Below are 12,791 nucleotides of genomic sequence, written 5' to 3' on the forward strand. Positions count from 1 at the left end.
ATGAAATGCTCATTTCCAAGAGCCATGTGAAGGACTGCTTCATTCAATCTCCAACTTATCTTAAGTAAAATGTGAAAAGAAAGCTGCCACTAGAGTATAGCAAACAAGCAACATATATAGTGTTTTTCCGTAGGTTTACGAGCCACTGCTGAAATCTAGGAAGTGCAAGAATGAATAATTTAAAATGGAAAAATAAACTGAAAATGTAAAATGAAAGGGGTTAGGTAAAGTAATGGGACCGTGTTCTTCCTTAAGCTTCGTAGAATATAAACTGTATATGGTATCCGTTAAATGTTTCTTTCATTAGCAGCATTGCTGTGCAAAATGTAAAGTCCGAAACTGTGAAAACATGCACTTATTTACAGGGTTTTGTAGAATTCAGAGTGTCTACAAATCACAACTTTGTGCCACTCTAATTCACAGCGGCTTCGTCACATAAAGGGTCATATTTACAAGCCCCTTGTGGCACTTTTGCGTCATTTTTCCCGTATTAAAAATGACGAAAAAGTGGGCTTGTAAATCTGCCCAAAGTATTTAACTGTGTGTGCGAGAACAGCCGGAGGTGAGCTTTAGCCGAAAGGTAAATACGCCAGAGTGTAAGCTGGAAAGTTACCACACCTGAGTGGTGCTCGTCTTACCTTTTTTGTTTTGCAATTTTATATAGGGTGAACTTCACCCGAAGGTATTAGAGCATTTCACATGAGCACCAGTTACGTTACACATGGACACATTTATGTTTTTTAGGCACGGGGAGATTATGGGCCGGATTGAGATAACGGGAGACGGGTCACTCGATTACAACAGTGACAGATATCCCGTCGCCGAAACCTAAATCCTATAGGATATTATGGGATTTAAATTTCAGCGGACAGGATATCCCTCCTGGGTGTGACGGAGTAACCCATTAGCCGATTTCTAAATAACGCCCTATGTGATTAGCCCATCCATCACCACCCCCTTTTGTACCGCCTTTGGCCGCCATAAGTGTAGCAGGGTATACTCAGACGTGAGTCCCTTGCTCACTTTACCACTGGATTCAAGCAAGCCGGGCTGAAGACGGCTGGAATGCCAGAAACCGGTCCTCGGAAGCTTGTTTCCGGTCCAGGGAAGACATGGCTTGGCAGTTCAGGCTGGACTGTTCCCATGAGGCACAGGGTCAGACTGATTTGCATATAGCCATGTCTGAACTGGGGTGGCAGAGTGGGCTAAAGAACGGTGATGGATTAAACCCAGATCTTTTGACTGGGTGTGAGTGTTTGATTGATTCAGATGCTCCGTCCATCACCACCCCCTTTTGTACTGCTTTTGGCCGCCATAAGTGTGGCAGGGTATGCTCAGACGTGAGTCCCTTGCTCACTTTGCCACTGGATTCAAGCAAGCCAGGCTGAAGACGGCTGGAATGCCAGAAACCGGTCCTCAGAAGCTTGTTTCCGGTCCAGGGAAGACATGGCTTGGCAGTTCAGGCTGGACTGTTCCCATGAGGTACAAGGTTAGACTGATTTGCATATGGCAATGTCTGATCTGGGGTGGCATAGTGGGCTAAAGAACGGTGATGGATTAAACCCAGATCTGTTGACTGGGTGTGAGTGATTGGTTCAGACGTGAGTCCCTTGCTCACTTTGCCACTGGATTCAAGCAAGCCTGGCTGAAGACGACTGGAATGCCAGAAACCGGTCCTAGGAAGCTTGTTTCCGGTCCAAGGAAGGCATGGCTTGGCAGTTTGGGCTGGACTGTTCCCCATGAGGCACAGGGTCAGACTGATTTGCATATGGCCATGTCTGAACTGGGGTGGCAGAGTGGGCTAAAGAACGGTGATGGATTAAACCCAGATCTTTTGACTGGGTGTGAGTGTTTGATTGATTCAGATGCTCCGTCCATCACCACCCCCTTTTGTACCGCTATGTGATTTGCCCAGCATCACAGGATGTTTAGCCTAGTTCCCCATCTCTAAAGTCAGCAGCTCTGGCCGGTATGCCACATCCTCTCCCACCTTATGTGAACTTCTTGAAAGTCAGATTAATGAACTTCTCCTTCACTTTGCAACTCTGCCCTGGATGCTCACTTCTCTCTCACGATGCTCTGGACCTCAGGCTGCCTGCTCTGTGTCGGGTTTCTCTGGAATATAGAGGTTTAATATCAGCTACCTGCTAATAGTGGCCAACTAGATGCTATGTGCAACTCTTTGTACCAGTTCTTTGGACCCAGATGTATGTGACCAAGAGAATTACCGTTTGCTATTTTGGTGTGCAGGATTATACATACTTTAAAAAAAAAACTTCAAAACCTTTATTGGAAGAGATTGCACAGCATAGTTACATAGCTTCACAATAGGAAAGGATTAAGCACAGCAATAAATTGCAGCACAGCAGAGATAGTCGCAAACTTGTGTCACATTGGAGTCAATGCCATGGAGAGTTTTCATAAATCCATTGAAGAGGTGAAAGCAGACGACCAGGGGAGGCACCATGTGTAGAGGGAGACGGCAGAGGGAGTAAAGGGGCAGTGATCGGAAAGGAGGCAGCTCATGGACTAACACCGGCGGTCGCCGCGGGTAGAAAGACTATCCATACTTGGCTTGGTATCATGTGAGAAATGAAGAGCACTCACCAAAAGTGTACATGGACACTACGCTTTGTAGAATATACAGACTCTAGACAGATCTAACCCTTAATAACTCTACTTTTTTATAAGGCTCTAAACTGTCTGGATGTATGACGTTAGCACGCATACTATTACCACGCATACCTTTACAATGCGGTATTTACAACGAATACCGTTACAACGCATAGCGCTTTGAGGTGCTGGATAGTGGTAAGTATAATTTTATATTCCAACTCCAGTCCCCGTGGACACTAGGGAAGGTGTTGGATATAAAATTAAACTTATTCCCTATCCTAGAGCGCCCCCCAGCGCAATGCGTTGTAATGGTATGCGTGGTAATGCCTGCGTTGTAATGGTAGTGCGTGGTAAAAAATGCGTGCTAAACGTTGTATACCAAACTATCTTGTTTAACTTCTTATCCTCTGAAAATGAGACAACCTTAAACCTGCAGACACGTACTCTGTGAGCCCCACTACCTCTATGGCGAACATGTTACACAAAGCATTGTCCTTCCAGGCCTCTTCAGATTATACTAAGACTCTTTCCCCACAAAGAGGCTCTCAGGCCACCCCACTACTACTTGCACCTGCTCAGAACCTCTATCTCAGCTGGGATGTTTTTCAACTGGTTGCCTCTAAGGCACAGGGAGGACAGATCCTGCAGCTGGATCAAGGACCTGTGGCACAGATCGAATACACGGCGGGAACAACTCTACCCACGATTGCAGAAGCACTGATTATCGTAATATATTCCACTGCGATCAGACGAGAGATACTTGGATATCTGAAGACTTGTAGGAAACAACACTCCTTACAACGAAAAAGGACAATAGAGATGATAATGATGCCCTGATGAAGTCTTGTTTTAACATAAACAGACGAAACATGTGTTGACATGGAATTCTTGTGAAGGACTGATTAATGGCAATGTGAATAAGAAAGCCTGGATGTTCGAATAAGGGACATTGGACACTACAATCCAAATATAGAAGATTATTCTTTGACTCATTAAGTGCTCAGAGATTTTTTTTTTATTAATTGTTGTGATATAATTTTGCAAAAATCTTTGTGCTTTTCGATATGCCAGTTTACCAAGAAATAGTACTGGATTGTGTTAAATTCACACTTTATTATCCATAGCTCTATTAAATTACATGTAATTCTGCAGGCTAAATGTCTAAGCCAAATGTTCACAGTTACTGAAATTACAGTTGAAGAAAGAGTCCATTGACATTTTCAATGGGCATCTTCATTATTCCCCATAAACAGTATAAGGGGACGGATCTTGAAAAAGGTTCACATTGGGGCCTGTTGTATAAAGTAAATTGAGGGTCACGAGAAAGAACAACATTAACAAAGTCAATAGGTTTGTGCCAATAAATGTGCACATTTGTGAACTTATCCCTGGGCGCCTCTGGTGTGAATGGTCTATTCAGAATCCATTCACTTGCCAGATAATATGCTGCTACTAACAAATGTGCTATAACCAGTCAACTTTTTCTTTTCCAAGTCAGCCAACTAGTACATCATAATTCATAACTGTAATGCTAAGAAGAATGAAAGTCAGCCTCAGTCCGTTCAGATAAAAGCGGTGGGGCCGGGTTGGGTGGGGGGGGGAGGAAGGGGATCCTGACGGACATTGCTAAGGGAAAATGTAATAAATAAACAATTTTCCCTCGTCATCATCCGTCGGAATCACTCCCACCCAGCCCCACTGCTGTTACCTGCATGAACCGCAGCTGATGAAAGTGACACATGTGAGCCATGTTTTAATATGATATTTGTTTCTAAAGAAGTCAACATGCAGTGCTTAATTTGTAAAAAATAAAATTAAAAAAGAAGTACATGGAGTGACCTAGAGTTTTTCTTGGGAGACTGCCACCAGTGCTGCTGAATGCTTGGATCGCTGAATGCTAAGGCTGCCTTGTCTTGATTACACCTCATGCCTCTTTCTTCTAAACTACACATCCTGTCTCTTTATCTCACTCTTGCAGATTCGGTTTCATACCTACTATCTCCTTTTGTCACTATTTTCCTATATTTCTAATCTTCCTCATCTCTCCCATGTTCTGGCTTTAGCTCTATTGCTATGGTCAACTATAATGCTAAATATAAGTCCCAGCACCCACAAATTAATACTGGTGCTCACCACCTGCAACCCCCGTCACAAATTAAGCAACGTCAATGTGGCAGCTCAAATTGCATATCTGATGCCCACTTTAGCTGATTATTCTTTATTGATGCAATGCATGCATCATGTCCCCTTGCTTGTCTTTCAGTATCAATGGATGAGCTTGCCAAGCAGTCCGATTTCATCACCGTGTGCTGCGCGCTGACACCTGAGACACAAGGCATCTGCAACAAGAAGCTGTTCTCTGCAATGAAAAGTACAGCTGTGTTCATAAACACCAGCAGGTAGGGAAAGCAAAGTGGAAGGAATAAAAGGCTGATAGAAAGTGGCACTTCGGCTGTCCAGACAAAAGAAAAGAGGTCTGGACATGAATCCTGCCACCGCTCCACAGTCACCTCCTTTGTGTTATGTGCATTTGTAAAGCGCACTATCCCCTGCTGGTGTCCTGGTGCTGAGCAGGTGTGTGTGCCTAGCCCTGCCTATGGTATGATGGATAATTGAAAAGCCCAGTCTTCTGCTTCTTGCTGAATTCAAGAAGAGAGGAGGAGGCTCTTCTGAGGAGTGGGAAGCTGTTCCATGCTTTAGGAGCCATATATGAGAATACCCGCCCTCCTGATCTGTTTCTGTGCATGTGCGGGATGTGTGCAAGTAAAATCCTTGCGAAGTGGAGTAGACTGGGTGGTTGGTGGAAGGAGATGTGACGGTTCAGTAGGTGGGGATTACATTGTGTAGTGCCTTGAATGGTTGTGTGAGGAGTTTGAAATAAGCGAGTTTGTGTATCGGGAGCCAGTAGAGCTCCCTGAGGTGTGGTGTGACATGAGTTCTGTTTGGGAGGTTTAAGGACGAGTCAGGCTGCCAAGTGAGCGCTGGATGGTTTGTTGTGTTCTAGTGAGTTGCTTGGTGATCCCGGCGTAAAGAGTGCTCTGGTAGTCCATCTTGCTGGTGACTAGGGCGTGATTGACAGTGTTTCTAGAGTTGCTTGGGAGCCATGTCGAGATTGTCCTCAGCATCTTCAAGGTGTGAAAGAAGGATTCAGTAACAGCGGTCATGTCCAGTTTGCTGTCAATTATTTTTCCGAGTTTCCTCGGCATGGATGCTGAGTGTGAGTGCTCATTTAATTTTGTCCGGCCACCACTTGGAGTCCCGTGGTGAGATATTCTTGCTGAAGAGAGCTACCTGTCTTGTCATTTTGAACTTGAAGAAGTTTTCTTTCATCCAGTTAGCAACTTCGATCATACAGATGGTGAACTTGTTTTGTGTGTTGGTGGTTTTGCTTGCGACTGAGAGAATAAGTTGTGTGTCTTGGTGTAGTAGAGAATGTTAATTCTTTATGCACAGATGGCTTTGGCCAGAGGGATATTGCATGCGCTGAAGAGGGTAGGGCTGATGAATGAATCTTGCAACACTCCAAAGATGAGTGTGAGAGCTTCCTACAAGTAAGGTGCTAGGCTCACAGCTTGTGTTCTATCTGTTAAGAAGGAACAGCTCCAGGGGAGAGCAGGTCCTTGGATGCCTATTTTGTGCAGGTGCCTGATGAAATCTTTGATGATGGCGAAGATTTCCTTGCTACTGTTAGTGCTGAGGTCAATGTGATCTGCAAGAGCTGTGAACTTAGTGTTCCATATATGCTGGTGGTAGCATCTCAGGCCTGATTAGAAGATGTCTTTATCTGTGGTGTTTTGACTTATTCTCCATTTGCATTCTAGTGACATTTCGTCAGCCCCAGTTTCTCTGTGTACTAGCTGGTCTGTGGTCAGGGTCTTGACGTTGGGTTGCACTTGAGGGGAGGCAGGTTTTTGGTGCATTCAGTGATCCAGCTGTTGAGGTTTTGGAAGGCTTTGATATTGTGATCGGGCGGCATTAATTGCACTCAATTATGCCAGCAGGGCTGTGATGGAAGAAAGGGAAGGCGTTTATGGATATCAGCATGGTGATGTAAGCAGCACCACCATGTGAATGTCCTTGTACAACCTAGCCCAAACAGCATAAGGAGTAGATCAGCGTTTGAGTAGGTAAGGATGAGTTGCAGGTCACCAGTATCATCAGACTGCTATGCGGCAAGTGATGAAAAAGATGTTTTTGACCTAACAGAACTTTATTACATTCTATCACAGACAGTCATAATTTGTTCCTGTCCTCAGTAGGAGGCAAAAGACCAACAGAAGTTCATAGGAGAGAGAATAGTTTTAAGATGTATTTTCATCTTATGATCATCACATGAGTGTGAACTTAGACAGATATGCAAAAGTAACAAGAAATATGTGGTGCTCGATGATGTTTCGAACTGGAACAAGGGAAAATTGCAAATATAAGGTGTGACATGGTTGTGAGTTAGAAATTAGAGGGATGAAGGAGAAGGGGTTAAGGGACTGGTATATAATGGGGTGTGTTGAGTTAAGTGGAAAAGGAGAAGAAGGGGATAGGACTAGCATATGATGCATGTGCTCAGGGGAAAGGGTGATGGGTAGAATGAGACTTGCATATGATGCCGCGTGTTAAGGGAAGAAGGCAATGGCAGTTGGTGGTAAACAAAAATGGTGAGGCACACAGTCAACCTCACACATATATAGTCACAATAAGAAATGTAGCCACACATACACACACAATCAAAATGTACCACGAGTCAGGAAGGCCGACGGTTAACAAATAAAAAATAAAAGTTTCACTTACCTTAGCCTGCAGCACGTCCTCATGTTCTCCAGTCTGTGGCTCCAACTCCTCCAAGCAAACTACCTTATCCAATCCAGACACCGCTCTCATGCTGTGAAGCAGCATGAGAGAAGTGTCTGGATTGGCTGGAGACCGGCAGGCTCAGGGCTCCGAAAGACCCTGGAGGCCTGTGCCTGCTCACAAACCCAGCGTGCAAGCTGGGTTGGAGAGATTTGAGTTGCGCATTTCGGGCTTCCCGTAGCAAGATAGCTGGCCAAACCCACATGCACACTTCAAACTGAAGAGGCCACTCCTCATTGTTGCCAATCAGCAGCAATGATGCACTGGTTCCGCCTTGCCCTCTCTCTCCGTTCGGCAGAAAGCTGGAAGAATAAAATGGTAATAAAATAATGTTATTACCATTTTATTTTTCCAGCTTTCTGCGCAGCAGTGTGGGGGGGATGATGCTCCTCCACTGGTATGGAGGAACCGCCACTGGTAGAAGGTGAAGGTATGGATGTGACTAACATATGATGTAGGGTGTTAAGGTGAGAAGGTGAAGGGGGATGCACTAGCATATGACGGGGTGTGTTATGTTACCAGAAGAAGGTGAAGGGGGATGTGACTAGCATATGACGGGGTGTGTTTGGTTCAGGGGAGAAGTTGAAGAGGGTTGTGTGATCAGCATATAATGGGCTGTGTTGAATTAATTGCAAGTCTTCTCAAATAAGGTTTGTTTCTGTGAAATGTGAAGGTTTGGTCGTTTTGTAGACAGGCTGTGCGATGTAAAGGAATACATGTGTCAGGCTCTGATACAGGACAATCTTTTTTTTCGTTCTTGAGCAGAGGAGCTGTGGTGAACCAGGAGGATCTCTACCAGGCTCTCTCGAGTGGGCAGATCGCCGCTGCTGGTCTGGATGTCACAGTCCCGGAGCCTCTCCCATTGGATCATCCTCTCTTTAAACTGAAAAACTGTGGTACGTAAAAAAAACTCAAAACATGAACAAAATCATGAGAGTAACACACTCCAGTACTCACTATTATTGGTAGCGAAATAGCAGGAACTGATCTAAGAAGCCGTATGAAGCAGTTTTCATGGTTTTATTTTTGATATCTGCAACAAGCAGAGGCGGCTGGCATCTATAAGGAGTGGTAGGGAGGGCTAATGGGTGGTGGGTAAAAATAAAAATAAAAATCACTTACCTTGAACACGGCCTCCTCCTCGCTGCACGTTCTCGTCCTGCTGCTGCAGTCCAATGCGGGCCCCACCTAATTACCTTAACCAATCCTGGCACTGCTCTCATGCTGTTACCAGCATGAGAGAAGCAACAGGATTGGAGGGAGCAGCCTCTCTTGCCACTCCGAGGAAACTGGAGCCCTGTACTTGCTGTAACCCAGCTGTCTTATAATAGCTGAGTCAGAGCTTTCAAAGTGCGCCTGTCTGGCTGGTCGTCGCAAGAGGGCCGGCCAAAGGGACCTGTGCACTTTAAAAAGTGCCCGGGCAGCCCACCCTCCTCCCTGCTGTTGACTCAGCAAGCCTCACCCCGTCCTGACCCTCGGTTTGGGAGGGGGAGATAAAAAATAAAATGGTAATAAATTACCTTTATTACCATTTTATTTTTAATCTCTGGGGGTTTTGGGGGTAATTTAGGTGACGGGATGACACTCATCCCCTCTCACGGAGGAGCCGCCCCTGGCAAGGAACATTAGGAATGTGTGAAATGTTCATTTGAGATATACTTGCTAATCAACATCCATCATGGTTTCAAATATTATCTTAAAGCTGTTGAAGATATTCTTTCAAGAACCTTCGAAACGTGTTTAATATTTAGTCTTCTTGCCCTTTTAAATAAATGAGCCCATCGGGCAAAAAGTAATTCGAGGAACCGTTTCTACATTTTAGATAAACATTCTAAGGAAACAAGCTGTCGTGTTCTTTATCCTCAGGAAATACGCAGTACATGAGATCTTGTTTAAGGTATGCTTTATTCAAACCTTTGATACAGCTGTGTGATTCCCTGACCTCTCGCCCCGAGTTTATCCTGAGACTGCCCTTGTCCCTTCCTGCCCCTCCCCTGCTCCGGAAGCGGTGTCCGGTGTCCCTTAGCCTCTGCCCTCTGTCCAGGGTCCTAGTGCCCTTGCCCAGGGCATGACATCTCCCCCCTTGTTGCAAAACAAACATTTCGCCTGATGCTGCCTGTGGTCATGGAGAGATGGGTTAGAGATAGATAGAGAGAGAGAGAGGGAGAGAGAGAGAGAGAGAGAGAGAGAGAGAGAGAGAGTTTCCACAGTCCTCCGTCTCTTTACATCTCCTCAATCAGTCTTTTGGTTTTCCTGCATTCTCTTCTTGGTCGTTGTTCTCTGATGTTCTCTTGTGCTGCTTCCTCTTGGGCATCTTCCTTCAGCCCATGTGTTGGCAGCTCCTCTTCTTTTGTCTTCAATTCTCTAAAATGCGAGCTATTTCTGGTGATGTGATATTGTCCTGCTGACGCCGTTATCATTGGCCCTTTCACTTCTGTCACCGTCAGTCGGTCTCTTGAGAAAGCACTGTCTGACTTCCGTAGTTGTCTTTGCCGGACTAACACGGTGTCCCCTTCTTTCACTTTCGCGTCTGTTGCATGTCTCCTCTGATCAGCATACGCCTTCATTTTTGTTTTTGCTTCTTTGTCTATTTCGGCTATGTCTTTTTGCTCCGAACTTTCCACTTCTTTCACTTGGGGCAACCTCGTTCTACTTGATCGCCCCAACACCAGTTCCGCAGGGCACCTTCCTGTGGAGCTGTGAGGGATGTTTCGATAGTCTCTCAGCACCTGGCATAGTGCTTGTCCAATTGAGATCTGTGTTAGCTTGGCCCTCTGTGTTGCCTTTTTGATCGTTCCCATAAATCGTTCGGCCATTCCGTTTGCTTGTGGCCACAGAGGCGTTATTCGTCGATGGTGGATCCCAAGGTACTCCATGAACCTTTTGAATTCTTCACCAGAGAATGGTGGGCCATTGTCTGTCTTCAGTGACTGTGGTGAGCCCCATGCTGCGAATATGTCATCCAGGAGTGGCAAAGTTGCGTTTGCTGATGTTGATGCTACTTGTCTCACTATTGGGAATCTGGAAAATTCATCTATTATTACCAATAGGTAATTTCCTGTTTCCAAAGGCCCATAGAAATCAGCAGCCAGCTCTGTCCACACTGCCTTTGGAAGTGTGGACATTTGCAGTGGCTCTGGCTTTGATGGGGGCCCGTTATTTGGCAGATGTGTAAGTGCATCACAATTTCTTCTACCATGTTGTCTAGTCCCGGGAACCAGACTTTTCTCGCAGCATTTTTTTTGTTGCTACAATCCCTTGATGTGACTCATGCGCTAGTTCTACTGTCCTTCTTCTCAGCGTCCGGGGCATTACTATCCTGGTGCCTCTCATCACTATTCCGTTCTCGCTTTCTGATAGTTCTTCGCTGATTTTTTTGAACGCCAACAACTCTTCCTTCATTACTCCTTCTTCCCAGCTGCTGTTGTTGTTTACGTGCCTCCACCTTTGCTGCTTGGTCACTTTCATTATGGTCTGCATGGTGAGGTCTTGCTTTGTCTCCTGCTCTAGCTCTTCCATTGTTATGGTTGCCGGTGTCGGGACTGTCAGCAGCTCCAAGTAAGAGGTTGCCACTAACCTGTCTAGTTCAGCCAGCGGGAACGATGCCGTGAAGAATGGCATCCCTCTTCCCCTGAACACTACCACCTCAACAAAGTAATAACGACAATGTCAGAAATTGAAGTACCCAAGGGGAAGGGGATAAAATAACAAAAGAGATCCTGTTGCTTCACAGGTCTGGTCTGGGGTGCCTGCCTCTGTCTGGTATACTGTATGTAGAAGACAAGAAAGAGGGCAGTTAAGAACACAGAGAGCACACACCCTATACCCAAGATTCAGAAGATTATCACACTCACGTGATGTGGCTGGCACCAGGTAATCACAATCATATTCCCCAATGATTCAGATCCTGTCAACAGCACAAGACCTTGTGACTGGACGAGTACTTTGCCTGGATCCACAAGGAGCAAATAGTTCGGGTTGGTGGTTTTGTATACATTTGGCAATGAAAGGGTTAACCTATTTCTGCATAGGCGTATACTGTATGCCGAGAAACCTTGCTCCTAGTTCCAAATGAGCAGTAGTTCAATGGGGTCCTTTCCAACCAATACGGCCTGAAAAGCAGTGGCGTCTTGGTGAAAGGAAATAACGTTTTTACACAAAAATAATAGCCCGCTGCTGATTGCAGCTGTGTTGCCCTGGGAAAGGTCTCGGTGTAACCAAAATAAGTACTGAGAGCCACCACGGCTCCGGAATGCGAATACTTCCGAATGCTGCCAATTCTGTCAGTCACTACGGCTCAATGCGGCCGCGGAGCACTCAACGCGTTCCAAGAGGAGAGCTCCTCCGGGAGCAGTCTTCCACTCTTGGAAACACGCTACAAATTACCTGAGGCATGCGAAGGAGGATTGTGGAACTGCGGGAAACCTCTCCACACTCACAGGTCGGGGCGATGAAAGGCTTGATGGAAAGCGGATTCCTCCAGCGGGGAGGCACAATCCGCTACGGCCTTCTCAGAAGGCGGGGCTATGTAGTGATTGCTCTGACTGGTTCCGGGACTATGGCCCAAAGCCTTCTGGGAGCTGTAGTCCTGTGAGCGTTTAGGTGAAAAACGAAGGGCACATTCAAAAAGAGGGAAGGGTGTGGTATGTATCTTCCCTGCTTTAACCTTTTTCCCTACTCGTGGGCCTGTGATCGCGACAGCCGGTGTGTTGTGTTTGAGTGCAAAATGTAGATATATCTCCACCATGGTTGTTGCTTGGGACGCAGGGGGTGCCTTGATACATAGTCTGCTGGATTGTGTTCCTTCCCAGGCTTGTGTATTATTTTGAAGTTGTAGTCCATCAGCCTTATCCCCAACCTCTCTATCCTGGGCGGTATCTTTGCGTTTGGGTTTCCGTATATTGTTATCAGTGCTTGGTGATCTGTTATGATTGTGAACGGCTTTCCGTAGATGAACATGTGGTAGTGTTCACATGCCCACACATTACCGCCAAACTTATTTTTCCGTCTGGGAGTATCCTTTTTCTATGTCCGATAGACTTTTGCTCCCATATGCCACTACGTCTCTTGGGGAATCTTTTCCTGGTTGGTGTTGTGCCAATATTGCTCCCAGTCCCACTGGGCTGGCATCTACAGTCAGTTCAGTGCACACCCTCGTATCAAAATACGCTAAGTGATCTACTGCCGTCACTGCATGTCTGATCTCTTTGAAGGCTTTTCTGCAGTCTTTGGTCCATGTGAAGCTTTTTCCTTGTTTTGTCAACTCCCTCAGTGGTGCGCTTACAGTGGCAAAGTCTTGGATGTATCTTGCACAGTAGCTTGCAAGGCCG

General features: G+C 45.8%; 1 protein-coding gene across 3 annotated transcripts in view; it reads left to right on the forward strand.

Moving 5' to 3' along the window:
* Positions 1-12,791, forward strand: part of LOC147727677 (glyoxylate reductase/hydroxypyruvate reductase-like) — a 311,029-nt gene that overhangs the window by 247,962 nt on the left and 50,276 nt on the right. For all 3 annotated transcript variants that reach the window (XM_086961680.1, XM_086961681.1, XM_086961682.1), the window contains 2 exons: positions 4,880-5,015; positions 8,227-8,357. In XM_086961680.1, the coding sequence (XP_086817806.1) occupies positions 4,880-5,015; positions 8,227-8,357 (267 nt within the window). The remainder of the gene's footprint in view (positions 1-4,879; positions 5,016-8,226; positions 8,358-12,791) is intronic.

This window comes from Lissotriton vulgaris, chromosome 3_1 (assembly GCF_964263255.1).
Source record: "Lissotriton vulgaris chromosome 3_1, aLisVul1.2, whole genome shotgun sequence".
NCBI classification, from domain to species: Eukaryota; Metazoa; Chordata; class Amphibia; order Caudata; family Salamandridae; genus Lissotriton; species Lissotriton vulgaris.